The sequence below is a fragment of the Gopherus flavomarginatus genome, chromosome 4 (genome assembly GCF_025201925.1).
Source record: "Gopherus flavomarginatus isolate rGopFla2 chromosome 4, rGopFla2.mat.asm, whole genome shotgun sequence".
NCBI classification, from domain to species: domain Eukaryota; kingdom Metazoa; phylum Chordata; order Testudines; family Testudinidae; genus Gopherus; species Gopherus flavomarginatus.
In genome coordinates this window covers 83675030-83695308 of record NC_066620.1, presented here as the reverse complement: position 1 = coordinate 83695308, position 20279 = coordinate 83675030, and the positions used below count along the sequence as shown (strand labels likewise).

Below are 20279 nucleotides of genomic sequence, written 5' to 3'. Positions count from 1 at the left end.
AGAGGTGTATCACGCATTGGAAGAAAATGTTTTTTCCTTTTGGTCATTTTTTCTTCTTTAAATTAAATATGAGTTGGAAAATAAACTCTCTCCAATGAGCAAAATCTCATGACAGAAGCATAGGTTAAATGAAATAATGCAAAAATATGTATGAAACCTCTCTCTGCTTCTCCACCATCCTCCCTCTAGACATGCAAAACCTGAATGAAGCAAAGGTTTGATTATGCTCCGCAACGGAAAGAAACTCCTCTTGACAGGAAATGTATTTTGAGAACCCCTTGCTGATTTATGTAAGCTACTGCTGCCACAATGCTGGTTCTGACAAAGATTTGATAATAAAAGGATTATCTCCCATGGTGCAGAGGGCGTAACTCTCTTGTGCTCAATGGCATACATCAGAGACAACTCCACACAAATACCTGGTGCCATCTTATGGTTTATTCAGGCTGCCCAAGCCAAGATACTGGTATCTGTTATCAATTACACATGAATTGGAACCACCTGGGGCATATTTTGTTAGATGCTATCTCTTTTCATCTTTTGGTGGAGCTTATTTCTCCTCTAATTCAAATAACTACACTCCTAAAGTCAAAAAAAATCTGCTAGTGGCTCCTCAGGTGTAGCTAAGACCAAGTCACAATCAGTTCCAGGAGTGAGATGACGAGGCTTTTGCATCTCAGTCTGCTGAATGAGTCTTTCCAGGGATGGAAACGCTTGTTGAATCTGTCTAGTTCCTGCTCCCACCAATGACTTCTACTGAAAGGAAATGAGATTTAAAAAACTAAAAACACTTTCATCACTAGGTCCAGAAACCAAAACTAGCTTTTGACCTTGTTTTCACAAAAGCAGACTGCTGAAACAAGATGACCATGTTCCGATGAGCCAAAACTCTAAACAAGGTATGACAAGTTGTGACGTTACACCACATATTCTTTATGGAAATATACTTATGATATGGATATGGCAAACACATTTTAATGACAGATGGGTCTTGTAAGGTATCATTGGAAAGGCTATGATTTACTGAATGATATCCAATTTGTCTGCATGTATCATTTCTATATTTAAAGTTAGGAATATTGACTATGTAACAATTATAACTCGGAGTGTACTTGGGAAACACCCACCAGACAACCGGCCATCAGCCTTGAAGGTCCATTAGGAAGAAACAATAAGACTTTGAAGATACTCATCTCTCCCCTCCCTGGGAGAGACCTTGCGGTGACACTACTAGGTCATGTGGTCATGTTACCTGGTACTAAAACACCATCTTGGACTTCTAGTACTTTTCCACTAAAAGAAGGGGGAGGTCAAGACTGGGAAACAAAAGATTCCCACCTTACGTAAATTTTATTTAAGGCTGAGGAGTAAGTTGATCTAGGTTCACCCTTCACTGACTCCCCAGCCACGGTGACTGCTGGAAACACCTAAGGAACAAGGACAAAGGGAAAGAGGGAGGAGTACTGAACCCAGGCTGGAAAAGGGATCTGGTCTGTGAATAAAATACCTGAGGATTTAAGCTGCAAGAAAGGTAGCTAACCTTAAAGAATTTCTGCAGTCGGCCCAAAAGCAACATTTAGGGTGAGAAATTACTTCTTGAAACCAGTCTCTTCAAGATCTTAAGCTCAGTGTGCACGTTTTGTTTTATTTGCTTAGTAATCTGCTTTGTTCTGTTTGCTATCCCTTATAATCACTTAAAATCTGCCTTTTTACAGTGAATAAACTTATTTCTTGTTTATAACATAACTCAATTTGTGCAATTCGTATCTGGGAGGGGCAAGAAGCTGTCCATCTCTCTCTCTCTCCACACAGAGGAAGAGGGCAAATTTTTATGAGCTTGTGCTGTGAAGACTTTTCTGTACAGTGCAAGACAATATTATTTTGGGTTTACTCCCCAAAAGGGGGTGTGTACTTGAGTCCTGGGCAATTTCCTAGCTGAATCTTCCCATAGAGAGCTGCTTGCAGAGTGTGTGAGATTCTACAGCTGGTGCATCCCTACCTGTGTGTGCGTGCTGTCAGAGGCCGGAAAGCCTGATTCAGCAAAACAGGGAGATGGAGCCCAGGCTAATGGAGCAGGCAGCTCAGTGAAACCCCAGTACATCAGGTGGCATCCTGGACTGGGGGGGAGGTCCAACCCGTCATACAAATACTCTCCCTCCCAGGAGAATTACTGCCACTACTACATCAGGGTTTACAGGAAGATCCTTAGGCAGTAATCAAAAGCATTGAAAGAATCAAGTACTAGAAGTAGGGCTGAACCACCCTGAAATGCATGAATCAGGATTTGTAGATATGCATCTTTCTTGCAGATTAATTCCAGAGAGTCTTCAAGGGATAGTTCTAGAAGAGATTAATACATAGTTTCCATCCTGAACTTCTGACACCCTACAAACTGGTTCAGCCACTTTACTTCCAGTCTTGTGCCTACTAAGTTTTTGGAAACTATTAATAGTTTTAAATACCTACCCACCCTGGAACTCTGGACTTGTTGGGACATTCCAAATAGCTCTAATCACATGGTTTATAAAAAAGTGTCCAGGCAATTTCCAAACAATTAAAAACTCCTTAAAGAAGATAACCTATTATTTCACTGCCTAAAAAATTTTCTGCTCAATGTCTAAGCTAAAAGGTATCACACTATCATTTCTACAACACTTGTAAAGAACATCCAGGAAACATAGCAGAACGTCATTAAGAGGCATGATTGCTGACAAAAAATACTCAGTTGCTTCATGATGACTCTTAAGAGAGCTGGAATTGCTCTACATTATCTGAGATTCCCCCCCACCCCACCTCCCCAGTTCCATGCATGCCCTCCAAATATACACAGCCTAAGCATTAGGGCTCAACAGGGTTGCAGATAGTTCAAAATTACTACAGCCTCCTCAATCATCTGAATGCAGGTATCTTTGGAAGAGATATTGGTTTCTAATGGAATAGATGACCATGTTTTCATGGGCTACATCTTTATCTGAGCTGGGAGGTATGATTCCCAGCTTGCGCAGACATACTCACTATAGTTCTGCTAGAGCCAGCATCTAAAAACAGCAGTGTGGCTGGGGTAGCACCGGCAACAGCTCAGGCAAGCTGCTCAAGAAACATACACAGGTTCCCTGAGTATGTATGTGCTCTGGTGGCTAGTCCAACCTGCTGCTCAAGCTACCCCAGCCATACTGCTATTTTTAGCATGCTAGCTCGAGAAGAGCTAGCATGGGTATGTCTACATTAGCTGGGAATCACACTTTCCAATTCAAATGCAGACATACCTCAGTGGGATCAACCAAAAGGGAGGTTAAACAAGCACGCAGCGTTTCTCTAATTTAAAATGCTCATTCATTAGCCTGTCTAAAGACTTGTTCACATCCACAGTCTCCCAAAAAGCATAAAATTCCCAGAAGAGGCTTTGCCTTGGGCTGCATGTATGCCTGAGACCATGCTGGCCCACAGAAGTTCTTGTATTTACCCCAGAAGCTAGTGTTGTGCCGGATGCAGTGGGTATCCCACAAGGAACAAAAGAAAATGAGGATGGAGGCTCATATTTGTATCCCTGAAGCTAGCATACTCATGGTTCTTGAGAAATATCCTTGGGGAAAGCATCCTTCTCATTTCTGCTTATTCTAAGAGAAATTAAGAAACACTGGAGAAAGTTTTTTTTAAAACAACTGCCCTGAATAGTGACAGTTTCCTTGTGCTACTTTTTTTCAAGGAGCCTGGAGGAGAAAGGGGAGGAGACATGGTCTAAGTGACTAGAGGTAGACAAAACTAAAGAATCATTCGTTGCCTGTCAAGCGAGGAGGGACGAGAAAGAGCAAGATGTGTGGGGTCATAGAAATAATATACAATCAGTTTGCTAAGAACACATACAATAAATCTTCATCTATGCGCCCTGCTGCAAGGAGTAGCCTACCTTGGAACTCTAGCACAGGGAGCATTTCACTAGGGATTTGCCAAAATATGTGCATGTAAACGCCCTTGGTCTGCAGCCAGATCCTTAAGATCACACCGTACTAGACAACACTTAAGGGAGATAATAAACTGAGTGCCCCTGAACTGTTGCATTTAAATGTATCATATAGCAAATTGAAAGGCATCTAAACTGCTGGGTGCAGGAAGAGTTGCTCAACACTGTTAATGTTCCTGCAACCGTTGTGTTCCTTTCCCCCAGCTCTTGTCTGTCTATTCTCTTTCAATTATCAATTTTGGGAAAGGGTGGGTTCTCAGCAATTTCTGCACATCAGGCCCCTTTCAGGCATCTCAAATTGTTCCCCAAATCACTAGTCACACTTCTGAAAATCTTGGGATTTTCACTTCAGTGGGATCAGAACTGGGCCCAGTGAACAGAAAAGGCAGGAGCGAAGAGTCCCATTTCTTTTGTAATTTTATTTTTGATTACATGGCTTTTTATTTTAATAAAGCACTGGTGCTTTACACATTTTACAGCTAGACTGTAAATTTAAAAGTAATCTTCAATTTATTTTTAAGTAGTGATTAGATACCCAGTTCTGAAAGATGTGAAGAATCTATATTTCGGTTCCCCAGGAGATGCTTTGAAGTTTTCTTTCCGGTTCAGCGGCACACAGCTAGAATTCTAACTTACAGATAGAGCAGATGCAATGCATCTCTTAGTGTGTTATACTGAATTTTGACTTCATAATTTTAACTGAAAAAAATGTATCACATGATATGTAAAAACTGCTCATAAACAATACATAATTCTACCAAGCACTATAAAATATACATTTTATCTTAAGTATAATGAATCAGCTCATTAGGCTTATATTTCGTAATCAGCTTGGGAATGTGCACGACACAAGATAGTGAAAATTCATATTCAGAAGCAGATGGAGAGAAAAGCTGAGCTAAGCAGAGAGACATTTAACTGCAAATTATATGCAAGTAGTGAAAACAGAGGTGTGTGTACATCTGTCTGTCTCTCTCTCTCCCCACCTCCCGCCCAAAAAGGAACCCAAAACTTGGAGGTGCAGGTTATGGCATGGAGGAGAACTTTTTGTGTCATTCATCTGTCCAATAACTGACTGGAGAACAAACACATCAGCATTCACACATAGCTTGCCAATAACTCACATCACTGTATATGCTGTAAAAATGTATGGCTGATTTTCATGCCAAGAGCAGCATGCCTATTTTTTTCCCTTTGTTAAATTAAAAGAATATCAACAGAAGATTTAAGGAGACAAGCAAGTAATTCAATTTACTGAAGCACACTTCTAATTCAGACTCATTAGCCAAACTCATGGTGCATAGGTAAAGGATGAGTGAAATAAGATTGGATTTTTGTGAAGTTTTGAATGTAAGTTGTCAGCTGATGTACTTTTATTCAAAAGGTGGCAACAAGGCAAAAATCTTCCGGCCACGAACAGCACCCTAATCAAAGGGAGGCACTGGCAGGCATTGCACCCCACCCACAGAAAGAATGATACAGTCATCTTTTCTTATGTTCTTTTCCCAAGCATGACCCATTTATTTCATGTTACAGCAAGATTTTAGTTTTAGCTAATGATTCAACTGATATGATTCAACAGTTAATGTGAATGACTTAGAGCAGCTATTTACGGAGAACGGGAAAGAAGCTGTGGCATGATCCCATATCTCTCTCATATCCAATGTTTCTCTGTTAATCACAGGTTAAAATAAAAGTCCCCTATCTCAATAGTTAGAAGTTAAAGAAACCTCAAAGGAAATAAGAGTATATTGTTCAGGCAAGGTTTCCTAATTTACAAAACTAATATTAAAATAGAATAAAACTGTCTCCTGTGGAAGAGAAGTCACAACCAATTTTTAAAATTGTTCAATCATGCTACAGTTTATAAGGCTTGAGAGGATAGGAAGTAAACTAAAGTCAGTTTCCCATTAAATTGCATAAAGGATCACATTTTATCTTCTATTACAAGGTAATGGCTCTTTTTTTCTGAATTGCTTTAACACCACAATCCCATTATTACCAAATATGAGAGACAATATCCATTTCCTAAGGGTCTTTACCAAAGACAGCACTTGTTAAAAAGCCAAATAATAAGCACCAGCAAAGAAAAGACAGTTGGAAATGTCACATTAAGGACTATTGCTTGTTACCTTCTAGGTGATCCATCCTCATGTGGCTGAATAATCACCACCTTTACTGTCACCGATGTGCGTAAAAGGTCAATCATTTGTTCATGAGTCAAGGTTGCCACAGCCACTTTACAGATCTCAACTAGACGGCTCCCTTGCTTTAGGCCTGCCTTCCATGCAAAACCAAATGGCTCCACATCTGCTACTATTCCTTCGAAGTTAACGTGGAATCCAAGCTGGCCCAACCCATTCCTCCGTAGGGTCATTTCCGTTGTTTCACATCCTCTGGTGACTATCTAAAGGAGTATCAGATTGTTATGCTACTGTCTTTATAGGCTGATTTCTTTGGAAACATGAAACGATCTATTTTCTGACATAATAAAGCTATGTTTGGTTTCACGTGCAATACTCTTAACATACTAATAGGTGACTAAAAATCATTTTGTCATTTATGGTTGACCACAGGTTTCTGCATAGAGCAAAATAAATGAAGATCTTCAGAGTCCTAAAATTTGACCTCCCTGGAACAACCAGTTGTCCTGTGTCAAATTCTTATTTTTTTCCAATGCAAAGACATTTATATCTTACTGAATACTTCGCAGCTGTCTTAGTTTCAAAACACAGGGCAAGCAAAATGCAAACCTGTCAATTACTTCATTTTTTGTTAGCTGATTGACTGCAGGTGTGTAGTAGGCTTTTTCTTCAGGAAAATAACCACCTTGAAATTTAAGATGAGTAAAATCAAGTGAAATTTTTTCAGTTCCAACAGATTCTCATCCCCCAACACTAAGTAACAAAATAAAATAATGTATTTCTTTTGCTCTAGCAATCAGATTCTGATCTATGACATCCATGCCATTGCCATCTCCAGATGGGGGCTTGGCTACAAATGAGAGAAGATTGATTATTTCATTGGGAACTGAGAGAAGAGAACTGATATCTTTCATACTTAATTGGAAGTTATTCTGGCATTATATGGAATAATCAAGTAAACTGAAATTTTAGCTTTTACTACAGGGATTTCTTTTTCCATACTACATAAAATTGAACAGTTTCACAAATGGTAAAGCAATCCAGGGACAATTCAGTAGTTTGTGCAATACATTAGTGCACTAATATTTGGAGATTGAAGGTCAAATTCTGGCTTAGGTCATAACACAGGTTACAGGACTGGAGTCCTGTCCCCTGCTATCACAAGCAACCCAGTCATAGTCCCATTCATAAATTTATTAAGCTCCATCTTAAAACTTGAGTTGTTTGCCTCAATTTCTCCTATTGGAAGGCTGTTCCAGAACCTAACTCTTCCGATGGTTAGAAACCTTCTAAACTCCAACCTTCTTTTAGTTTCTAGTCATAAGTTAAAATTAGTGTTATATATATTTTGTCTTTTATTAATTGCTTTAATTCAAAGATCTCCAAGTGCTTTACAGACAAAGAATTAAGTCTCACAACATTCCTATAAGAGAAATAACTGTATTTGAAAAAGGGGAAAGCTGGAACACAGATTATGTGATTTGCCCAAGGTTACACAGTTAGCACATGGCAGAGCCAGGGAAGGAAGCCAGTAATTCCAGCTCCTCCTTCTCTCACTCTAACCACTAAATGACTGATTGGAAAAGCTTTGAGGAACTTTGCATAACTTGTGCCTGCACTGTAACTAGCTCAAAGCCACCACTGTTACCTCCTTACAAAAGTTTTAAAGGTGCTAGACATGTTTTTACAAAATGCTGTCAGTACAACAGTAAGTTCTGCAACTGAGTAGGAAGGCTAAAAGTGGAACTCAACACCTTAGAGTAGGACATTTTAAAAAATTCTTATGTCATCCATTTATCCTTAGAGAGCCAGCCCCCACTCCAGTGCAACATCCCAGCATGCCCTGCTTACATACTCATGGCACAAGCATGGGAGCCCCCACTGGAGAACTGAGATGATATTCAGAATAGTAAAATGTGCCTCTTGTCCTTTGGGTTCCACAATACAAACTTTCGCCCAAATTTCCTGTCCCAGTGTGACTACCAACATGTACTCTGCTTTTTATATTGCATCAAATGGGGAGGCTTGCTGGAGAATGAAGCCGCGTTTACGTATGTTCAGATGTCTACTTCATATTGTCCAGTTTTGCAGTTTTAAAAATATTTTATCATATTTCAAATATTAAATATTGAATGCTGAAAAACCACAAAACAGACTAACAGTAAAAACAGCACTTTTCTCAACTCTCCATAAGCCAGTAATGCCAGCCTCCATCTCCCATTTGAGATATTTTCAAACAAACAGGGTCCTTTGGGCTTTTTCCCATGCTACCCCTTTATGTTTGGGATGAGCTCTCTGTAAACATCCACAAAGCTACTTCATTATCTTGCTTCATATCCCTTCTTAAGACCCTTCTCTGCTATGATACCTACAAGAAAAACTTGCGGGGCACCACTGCCCAGTACTATCATTATTTCCTGGTACTCCTCTGTTTATCTGTAACCATCTGGTGTCTTATGTTATACTGTGATTTTAAGCTCCTTGTTGTTTGGGGTCTGTACAGTGCTTAGCATAGCTGACTTCTGTTCCATGTCTATAGCTGGTAGGTACTATGGTACTACAAATAAAAATAATAAACTTATTAGCCTTCTGGGCTCACTGCAAAGCCTACTATTTCCCAATGTTTTTGGCAAGGGAGGAGAATGATAGCTGATTGGAAGGGGTTTATTAGACGGTGGGTATTTATCTAAGAACATAAGAACAGCCATACTGGGTCAGACCAAAGGTCCATCCAGCCCAGTATCCTGTCTACCAACAGTGACCAATGCCAGGTGTCCCAGAGGGAGTGAACCTAACAGGTAATGATGAAGTGATCTCTCTCCTGCCATTCATCTCCACCCTCTGACAAACAGAGGCTAGGGAAAGCATTCCTTACCCATCCTGGCTAATAGCCATTAATGGACTTAACCTGCATGAATTCTATTCATAGAAGTCTGATAAATTCATTATAAAATGTGACATGATGGACATCATATGCCTCAATCATACACGGAACTCCACACAGATGGACTCCTGACTTCAGCAGTGCTCTCTGATCAGGTATGGGGGTCCGATCCTCCACTAAGATCTATGCAGCCAGAGTCTCATGTTATGCAGATGTTAATGTGTGTAACGGTCACTTTTAAACAGCATGAGCCCCTATTGAGATTTTCATAAATCAATAACTAGCTAAAGGTAAAGAGTGTCTGGGTGTTTAGAACATTCTCCATTAAAAACCAACATTTAGCACCTGTGTGAAGGTTTCAGGGGTAAGGAGTACAGCATTCCAAAATTCAGCTTTCAAATTAACTTTTAAAGAGAAATATTCATAAAATTAAAAAAAAGGAGGAGGGGAGAGGTGAGAAAGAAAAGGGAGCTTTAAAAAAAAAAAAGATTACTCAACATAGGGTATGGCTACACTTGAAATTTCAAAGCGCTGCCGCGGCAGTGCTTTGAGGTTTCGAGTGTGGTTGGAGCGCCAGCGCTGGGAGAGAGGTGGGAGAGTGTGGTTGGAGCGCCAGCGCTGGGAGAGAGCTCTCCCAGCGCTGCACGTACTCCACATCCTCTATGGGTGTAGCTTGCAGCGCTGGGAGCCGCGCTCCCAGCACTGCGGCACTGATTACACTGAGGCTTTACAGCGCTGTATCTTGCAGTGCTCGGGGTGTGTTTTTTCACACCCTTGAGTGCGAAAGTTGCAGCGCTGTAAAGTGCCAGTGTAGCCAAGGCCATAGTGACTACTCCTTCACAAACAGCATCAAATTTGAGAGGTCTGGGGTGAAAGAGGAAGTGCACAATTCAAGAGAACATCAACATGAAGTACTTGAGGGTTATTCAATGTACCTTGCTGATAACTGTTTAAGGACTTTGCATTTAACATTGAATTTCATCTGCCATTTTGTTGCCGTCACCCAGTTTTGTGATATCCCTTTGTAACATTTTGCAGTCAGCTTTGGACTTAACTATTTTGAGTAATTTTGTATCATCTTTCACAGCAGCAGCCATGTTAGTCTGTATCCGCAAAAAGAGCAAGAGTACTTGTGGCACCTTAAACACTAACACATTTATTTGAGCATAAGCTTTCATGGGCTACAGCCCACTTCATCTGATGCATAGCTATCCTATGCATCAGATAGAGTGGGCTGTAGCCCACGAAAGCTTATGCTCAAATAAATGTGTTAGGGCTTGGCTACACTGGCACTTTACAGCGCTGCAACTTTCACACTCAGGGGTGTGAAAAAACACCCCCCTGAGCGCTGCAAGATACAGCGCTGTAAAGCCTCAGTGTAATCAGTGCCGCAGAGCTGGGACCGCGGCTCCCAGTGCTGCAAGCTACACCCATAAGGGATGTGGTTTACGTGCAGCGCTGGGAGAGCTCTCTCCCAGCGCTGGCGCTCCGACCACACTCGCACTTCAAAGCTTCAAGTGTAGCCATACCCTTAGTCTCTAAGGTGCCACAAGTCCTCCTGTTTTTTTGTATCATCTGTAAATTTTGCCACCTCACTGTTTACCCCTTTTCCCTTATCATTTACGAATATGTTGAACAGCTCTGGTCTCATTACAGAAAGCTGGGGCTAATGGATAAGGCAATGGCTTTCTAAATCAGAGATTGTGGGTTCAAGTCCCATCTGGGGTGAAAAAACCACTGTTTACTTCTCTCCATTCTGAAAATGGACCATTTATTCCTATCCTTTGTTTCCTACCTTTTAACTGGAGGGCCTGGCAATGCTTTCAGGATCATCTAATGATCCTTAATTTAATTTAATTTAATGACAAGCCTTTTGTTATCTTAATCACCCTGCCTCTGTTTATAAACAAACTCCCTGTCCCAAGGGCAGAAGCTGTTTGCAGCACAGAACTCACATTCCACACTCAAGCTCCCTCTGGGGCAAGGGCGTGCCCCATGAGCAGACCTCAGGTACAAAACTATGGCTCTTGGGCATTGAGCACTCCGTATTTTTTTCCATGGGTGCTTGAGCCCCGGAGCACCCAGAGAGTCAGCACCTACGTTGTGGTCGCAAACTAAAAGTTCCTAGTATCAGAGGGGTAGCCGTGTTAGTCTGAGGGCTTGTCTACATCAGAAAGTTGCAGCGCTGGTGAGGGAGTTACAGCGCTGCAACTTTGAAGGTGTACACATCTGCAGGGCATCACCAGCGCTGCAACTCCCTGTTTGCAGCGCTGGCCGTACTCCCGTTTTGTCTCGGGTGTAGAGGATCCAGCGCTGGTGATCCAGCGCTGGTAATCCAATGTAGACACCTACCAGCGCTTTTCTTGACCTCCGTGGAAGGAGGAAGCCTCTGGTAATCAAGCTGGTCTCCTTTCCCGGTTTGCTCTCTCGTTCCCGGAACCCCGAGCAAGCAGGTCTCCTTCCCTGCGGTTTGCTGGGTGGCTCCGGGAACGCGAGAGCAAACCGCGGCGAAGCTGGTCTCCTTTCCCGGTTTGCTCTCTCGTTCCCGGAACCCCGAGCAAGCAGGTCTCCTTCCCTGCGGTTTGCTGGGTGGCTCCGGGAACGCGAGAGCAAACCGGGGAAGGAGACCAGCTTCGCCACGGTTTGCTCTCGCGTTCCGCGAACCACCCAGCAAACCGCAGGGAAGGAGACCTGCTTGCTCGGGGTTCGGGGAACGCGAGAGCAAACCGGGGAAGGAGACCAGCTTCCCCGCGGTTTGCTCTCGCGTTCCGCGAACCACCGTGCAAACCGCAGGGAAGGAGACCTGCTTGTTCGGGGAACGCGAGAGCAAACCGCGGCGAAGCTGGTCTCCTTTCCCGGTTTGCTCTCGCGTTCCCCGAACCCCGAGCAAGCAGGTCTCCTTCCCTGCGGTTTGCTGGGTGGCTCCGGGAACGCGAGAGCAAACCGGGGAAGGAGACCAGCTTCGCCGCGGTTTGCTCTCGCGTTCCGCGAACCACCCAGCAAACCGCAGGGAAGGAGACCTGCTTGCTCGGGGTTCGGGGAACGCGAGAGCAAACCGGGAAAGGAGACCAGCTTCGCCGCGGTTTGCTCTCGCGTTCCGCGAACCACCCTGCAAACCGCAGGGAAGGAGACCTGCTTGTTCGGGGAGCGCAAGAGCAAACCGCGGCGAAGCTGGTCTCCTTTCCCGGGTTTGCTTTCGCGTTCCCCGAACCACCTAGCAAACCGCAGGGAAGGAGACCTGCTTGTTCGGGGGTTCGGGGAACGAGAGAGCAAACCGGGAAAGGAGACCAGCTTCGCCGCGGTTTGCTCTCGCGTTCCCCGAACCTCCCTTGAAGCCGCCCAACAGCGCTGCAGTGTGGCCACATCTAACACCACTTGCAGCGCTGGTTGCTGTAAGTGTGGTCACTCTGCAGCGCTGGCCCTATACAGCTGTACTAATACAGCTGTAACAACCAGCGCTGCAAAATTTTAGATGTAGACATGGCCTGAATCTGTAAAAAGTGACAGAGTCCTGTGGCACCTTATAGGCTAACAGACGTATTGGAGCATAAGCTTTCGTGGGTGAATACTCACTTCGTCGGATGCATAACATGCCACAGGAGTCTTTGTCACTTTTAAAAAGTTCCTAGTTCGCATCAATGTCATCCTTTTCAAAGGTTTAGTCTGAGCCCACAGAGTCCACACAGGGGAGTTACAGCACAACATATTGGTATGCACTGCTGTTCACACCCCTGAACACTGAATCATGGGGCAGTGTAGACAGATCCTAAGTTTCTAACTCTGAGGCTTCAGGTCAATAGATTTATTTAGCAGAGAATATGGTTATTACCTCAAAAAAGGAGCAGTCTCAAGTTAAATGTAAATAATGTTGTACTGTAACAGATGGTTAGATTTGAGTGAAATACAAGGCCATTTGAATCAAACTGAGTGAAGTCAGCTGTAATGATTAATGTCTCCAAAGACATAATTTTCATAGATAACCATTTCAACTAACGCTATACAAAAAATAAAATGTTTTTATACATCATATATAATGAAGATCTGTCTGCAGAGACTCAGTAGATACCTTTCCAGTTTGCCAAACCTGCTATAATTTCATGTATGTTTTAAGATTCAAGAAGTGGTAAATGAAGACAGTGCAACTTAATAGAATGGAACTACAAAAACCTGGGTTCTATTCCCAGCTTTGCCATTCACCTGTTGAGTAACAGTGGGCTAGTCATTTCCCCTCTGTACACCAGTTTCCCCACCCGTAAAATGGGGATAATGATACCACTTTACTTTGTAAAGTGATTTGCAACCTACTGAGGAAAAGCACTATATAAGAGCTAGGTAGTATTAAAATAATAATAAAAAAACACCAAACAATTTGTGTTACAATATGTAGTGATGCGATAAGACACTAACGTTCATTAACCTTATTTTCAGCACAACTTTGAGCCAATTTATAACTGTCCAATTAGTGATAATTTTACAACAGTAACATGATAATTAGAGAACATTTTTTCTATATTTCAGAAGGAAAATATTTGTATAAGGAAAATGACAATATCTTAAGAACTTAACAAGGTAAATACAACGCAAGTGACAATATGAATTTACAAATATTAACCCACTGGTAAGTAATATTTGTAATATTTACAAATATTAACCTGTACTGGAAGAAAGACTCCATCACACAGGGTAGGTATTAATCTCAGCCCTGTGCAGCACTGAGCATCCTCAACAGTCTCGAAAATTTAAGGTAGCTGAGCACTTTGCAGCATCAGGCCTTTATTTAACATATCAGTTTAATCCTGGCCACTTCATAGCTTGTACTTCAGCTCTACTAATCTCCAAAAAAATAGGTCTAGTGATTGTTTTCCAGTAGAAGCCTCAATTCAATATAAAAAAGGCTTATGCCACTAACCTCATTTAATTTAAGGGGTAAGGTCAAAGTCAAACTGGAACGAGAGCAGTGATATCTCAATGTTTTGTACCCTGCAGCCTGTATCAATCCATTAGTACACATTTGTAATAGCTATAAGTCAAATAATTTAAGATCTTGAGTTCATAGAATGCCTGAGCTCCACCTGTCTTGACTGAGATTGCACCAGCTCTGATAGTTAGTGTTAACTGATCTAACTGCCTTCATTTTCTTCCAGCTCATCCATGCAAAATAAGCAGTATATTCCCTGCTTTATTTAGAGGATTTTCACTGTTTAGCTAGCAATCATGTTCAAAAGGGTATTCTTTATTTTATTATTATTATTTTTTTTAAATTAAGGTATTTTTATTGAGGTGTGTACTCTGACCACTAGACCACAGGGCTGGGAACCAAAAATTCAAGTTTTAATCCTGGCTTTAAAACTAAAACTCTATGTAGCCTTGGACAAGCCAATTTAATTAACTGCATCAGATTAGTCACCCGTAAAAGCAGGATGACAATAATTGTCTATTCCACATGGTGTTGTGAGGAATAATGTTTGTAAAGCTCTTTGAAGTTGGAAAGTGCAATATTAGTTTAAATATAGGAAAATTTGAGTTCTTTCCCAAAGACTGATAGACATGAATAATTCTGAATAAAAGTTTTGGTAGATCAATTTAAAAATGTGACTTACCTCTAGTCTTTGAACAACTTCTCTGATGTCATCAGAACAATTATCAATTGCAGACAGAAGAATGCATTCTCCTCTTTCATAAAAGATTTTGATGCTCATTAATCCTGATGTCCATCCAATAACATCTCTGCAGGAGCAGTTAAACACCACGTTTTTAGACTCCTTTTCAATCAACATGATAAATTCATTGGAAATTCCAAGGAGACATTCAATGTCTGCAGACTGGCCGAAGTCCCGTGCTATCACATTCCACATAATTGCTCCAACGCTAAATAAATGAGCATCCTTTCTTGGTTTCACTTTCTCCTTTTTCTTTGCACCTAGAGTAATAAAACTAAACTTCACTGAAGTATCCACTGTAGCTGTAGTAACAAAATTTTCTGCCAGATCTTTCAAGTATTCTTGTCGTGTCCTGGTGGCCATGGCTCGGAATTTTTCTGACTTGTGTGCTGCATTTTCAGCATTAATAACTTTGGCTAAAAGGAAGTCCCTAAAGACTGCTGATTTTGGGAAAGTTACTCCTTTGGGGATTGGTGGACCAAATGGAGGTACATCTTTTGATCTTGAAACTCCAACACTAGAAATAAAAAAAGAATAAAATGGATAACTGCACCAGCAAAACCTCATTATAGGACTATGACCTATATAACCCATCGACACAGGTGAGTTTCAATGTACAAATTGAGACAGAAGAAATTTTAGAAATTAGGAAGCTGTGTATCTGAAACATACAGGAAACCTATTACCGTATATTTGCACACATCTGCAGATCAAATAAAATGGGTATAAACAAAATTGGACAGTCTTATAAAACAAAGCCATTTATTATTTTATAATCCTAAATTATACAAATTAATAAAAGTCACAAAGTCCAGGATTTACCAAGCTGCAGCATTTCAAGAAGGACTGTTTATAAAGTGTCTGTTTCTTCTTCCTTTCAATGGGATAAAGAGAAAATGCTTCCTAGGGGTATTGTTATTTAGACAGATCCTTAATTTAAAGCAGCTTTAAAGTTGAATTTTCTTAAGGCAAATATATCTTATTTACTTTTCCACTCAGTTGTTCCATCTCTGACAAACTGAACCAACTCCCCCCAACCCCTGTTACACCCATATCATCCCATTGACTTTGATAAGGTAGTACAGATACAATTGAGGGCAATATTTGAAATATAGGGTATACCTGGCACATTTGTCCAAATCCTCCCATACTTGAGTAAAAAAGTTATAGGAAGAAAAAAGTCTGCAGAAAGCCAACTGCCAAATTGCACAGTTTCTGTTCCATGCTTCCTCTAATGGAGAGGGTCCGAGACCATATGTAATAGGGAAGGGAGAAGCATTCATCCTAGCCGAGGGAAACAGATTCCATAGCCTCAGTATACATAGGTATCTGCCCGTTCCTTACAAGAGCTGGTAGCGGGGCCAAATGGTGCCACCTTTATCCTTGCTAAGTAGTATCTTATTCTAAAATAGTCTCCTTAAATAGAAACAACATATGGAATAAAATCCTATTCAGTGACGGTAAAGATGGCACAATCTGGCCCATCGGGAGCAACTGCTGCTACAGCATGGGGTCTCAATTTGCAGAATCCTGATTCTGCTGGTTGTGGCAGAATAGCCTCTGCAAGTTTGAGAGCAAGGGGAAGTATTCCATGGAGTTGCTGCTTCATGTCAGATCTCTATTAGACAACCCTTGAACAAAATTGAATGATTTTCAAAGGACTACAGACTTCCAGGAGATCCACTGTCATTTTATTTGAAATTGACAGAACGAACAACAAATGTAATGCAACTCATAACTGGATTAAAATAAATACACATAGCACCATAGACTCAGACTTTAAGGTCAGAAGGGACCATTATGATAATCTAGTCTGACCTCCTGCACAATGCAGGCCACTGAATCTCACCCACCCACTCCTATATCAAACTGTGTCTGAGCCACGGAAGTCCTCAAATCATGGTTTAAAGACTTCAAGCTGCAGAGGATCCTCCAGCAAGTGACCTGTGCCCCACGCTGCAGAGGAAGGCAAGAAACCTCAGGGCTTCTGCCAATCTGCCCTGGAGGAAAATTCCTTCTCGACCCCAAACATGGTGATCAGCTAAACCCTGAGCATGTGGGCAAGACTCACCAGCCAGATACCCAGGAAAGAAATACTCATTAAAATCTATCAGACAGCTCTACAATTTATGACTGTATTCCTGGCAAAGACTTTAAAAAAGAAACTTGTATTTCAGGTGAAATTCATAAATAACCAAGACCCAGAAGCCAACCTCTCATACAAAAGGCCTTTGGACAGTGGGCAGCTGGCACAACAGACAGAGCATCTAACAGACAGAGGTTTGAAGAATTTCTTCTTAAACTTGGCTTATAATTTTTACCTTTTCTCTGCATCTCCTTAAAAAAAAAAATCAAAACAACATGCAGTACGGATATGACCCAGTTCCAGGTTACTAGCAGAGCAACATACTCTCAGACTTCTGTTTTACTCTCAACATCGGTAACCCCTGCCCTAGCTGTGGAACTAGAAGAAACAGATTACTCTAGAAACTATACACATTACCTCTTCTATCAGAGTAAGAATACATACGTGCGGGACTTAGACCAATATTGGCATTAATTTCTCAGAACTAAAGAAATTAGTTTTAAAACAAAACTAAGAAGAGTGACCACGTTGTCATTAGCCGATAAGAATTTCAACTTTGAAAATACATAGAATGTTAAACTTAATATATTTGGCAGCAGTACACCACTAGCATTTCAAAAAGGTTCATTTAGTAGGTCATGATCATTAGTGGTTTAAGTTCAAAGAGCTTTTTATTTATTTCAGAGACATGCCTTAAAACTAAAGAATAACCAGTCTGACTGATTTCAGTCCTTAGCCAGCTCATGAAGCTGACAGAAAGAGAGAAAAGAACCAGTGCCAGGCACATGTCTATGATGGGAGTACTCAGGGGTTTTTTTTGTTTTTTTGGTCGGACGGAGATTCCCTAGCCCAAGTGATGGGATTTTAAGACACTTGAAACTCTCATTTTAGAGTGTTGACAATGAGATTTGGTGAGATATTTTGAAACAAAAAGGGTTTTCATTAATATATAAGTCACAGGCAAAACTGATATTTATCTGAAAGGATCTCAAAGTACTCTGAAAACTATATAAAGGGACCACTTAAACAAACCATGATTGAAATACAGTCAAATTTGGGATCACGTCCTATAGATATTCAGCTAAATACACTGCCAATGATTTATATTTGTATTAATAGTCTTCTAAAATGACTTGGCTCTACCCTAAAAAGAAAGTTAATAAAAAGTAAAATTATTTCCATTGCTATAGCTTCAAATCTTATTTTTAAAACCCGATTGCCCTTTATACGCTCAGAAAGAAGCTAAACAAATATCTACACATCTTCAATTGTGCCTACAAAACTGTACCTACAATTTCATATAGACAAAGCACTCTGAACTTAAACCACTAATGATCCTTTCTGAAATGCTAACGTGTACTGCTGTCAAATATGTTAAGTTTTATATTCTATGTGTCTTTTAGAATGAAACCCTAAAACAGAAGAGAAATGTAACAGAAATGTAGAAAACACACACACAACTTCTTTGGAAATACAAGATTGCTAGAAAAAGATGCTTTATTGGAATCAAAATAGCAAAAATAAAAAAATAAGTATCTACTCACCTATAGCACACATTTTCAGTGCAAGGATTATGCACTTTGACTATGACAAACACGTGTTGAAAATGAGATCGGATATTTTTTGGAGTGAAAGGAAGTGCTCCAGGCTCTTGGAAGACAATGGTAACAATATCATTTCCTATGTGCCTTTTCCTTAGAAGCTACATGCAAGAAATATGATTTTAAAAACAGTTAGTTAAGAAATGATATGTTTTCTTCACACTGGCAAAAACAAATGACAGCTTAATTTAAAAAATGAAAGTCACTTCAGAAAGTGGAGACATTCTTATAAGCTGCATGAAACTGGGATGAATGGGAAAGAGGTCTGGGGAAAAAAATGGGCTAAGCTCATAAGTTTACCAGCCTTTCTTTCTAATGTGATTCCTCTTTTACTATGCCAGCCAATTTTTATCTCTCCATATTAGTGTATTTATGTAGTAATACGAAAAGTGCATAATGCCATCTGACATTTATCGCTGTCTAACATTTACTGTAGAAAAGGACAGAGAACAGACAAAAGGCTTGTTTTCATATCTGAAATACAATATTGTTTATCTTTTCTCAGGAAACCTTTCCTTTCCCAAATTGTATTTAAAAACTTAATATTAGATTATGACCATAAATTTTTTTTTTAAATAGTGTCCTATTAAACGCTCAGCACAAATTCTAGCTATCTTCAATTTAGCAATGCGGCAGCGGAGACAACTACAAATGTACCAGAGATTCAAATTTACTGATGAAAACCTTATTATGGTAAGCAATTCTTCGTTGTCACTTTATTATGATAGGGATATATTTTAGGACTCATTTTATAGGTAATATAATCCTTTTTGTTACAGGTAGAAAATCTAATAGACATGTAATTGGAAAAACAAGTGTCTAGTGAGGGAGAAGGCCTCTTCTCAAAAATGATTTATCTAGCCTTTTGTGGATAGAAAATGAAATTATGGATATTATGGTATGAGTTGTACATCTCTAACTTAATTTTTTTAAAGAGAACTTTCTTTTTAAAGAGCTGCTGATGCTATTATGTAGCGAGTGCTAGAACAGCACACGCTGTAGGGTACAGATGCATTATCATCCAAAACTCTGCAGAGCTTGCATTGTGGGCTAGTGACTCAGATTCTTAAGGCTGCACTAACATTTAATAGCCAAAATACAACTGAAAGAACTGTACAAGAACAAATTTAATAGACATCCACATGATATAGGGCAATGATATGGTTATTTATCAAGTGTTTAGAATGAAATTATCATTTTGCTCTTTGGAATAATTGCTTTTCTTAGTTAATTATGTTACAAGCCAATATTGCAACTAACACATAAAAAAGGCAAAGTTACCTTATTGTTTACATATAAATAAATGCCTGTTTATGACTTTCATTGTGCCTCTCAATACTGAGGGCCAGAACCATACAACCTGAAAACCAACAAGAATGGCTGGAAATGCAATTCTGAAGTGTTAACAAAAATATGCTATTTCAAATGCACTAAAAACATGTAAAGAAGAAAAGATTAATCAATGAGCACTTAGAAATATTTGCCAAATATATTTATTAGAACAAAAATTAGTAATTTTTTATTAAATGGTGAAGCCACAATAAATGGCTGTTTAGGCAACTCTAAGATGTACATTTATTGCAGACAGATTATGTCTGAAATGCATAATCAAGTATTTGATAGTGTGTTAGATTGAATGTCAGAAATAACGTAATTTGTTTTACTGGTGAACAGTGCACTTAGATTGGCACAGTAAAGCACAAGTTCATGGTTAGAGATTATCACTGCCTTACAGGTTGGAACCTACATAGCCGCTCAATTTGTGTCAGATCTCCCAATTAACAGATATAGCAAGGACACCAACTCATTAGTGTACATATTATTACTGATCCATAGTTGGTTCTAACCAATTATTCTTCCTCGTTAAGTTAGAGTTCATGCCTACTGCTATACCTGTTCACAGGGGGATTTAAATTGAAGTTGAGGAACCAAAACTCATGTAA

At 40.2% G+C, this 20279-nt stretch overlaps 1 protein-coding gene across 1 annotated transcript in view; it reads right to left on the bottom strand.

The window, feature by feature from the left end:
• The window catches only part of SIPA1L2 (signal induced proliferation associated 1 like 2), a 249856-nt gene that overhangs the window by 75643 nt on the left and 153934 nt on the right, over positions 1 to 20279 (bottom strand). The window contains exons 10-12 of the mRNA XM_050949013.1: positions 18280 to 18437; positions 14590 to 15166; positions 6094 to 6368 (exon numbers count right to left, since the gene is read on the bottom strand). Coding sequence (XP_050804970.1) covers positions 6094 to 6368; positions 14590 to 15166; positions 18280 to 18437 — 1010 coding nt within the window. The remainder of the gene's footprint in view (positions 1 to 6093; positions 6369 to 14589; positions 15167 to 18279; positions 18438 to 20279) is intronic.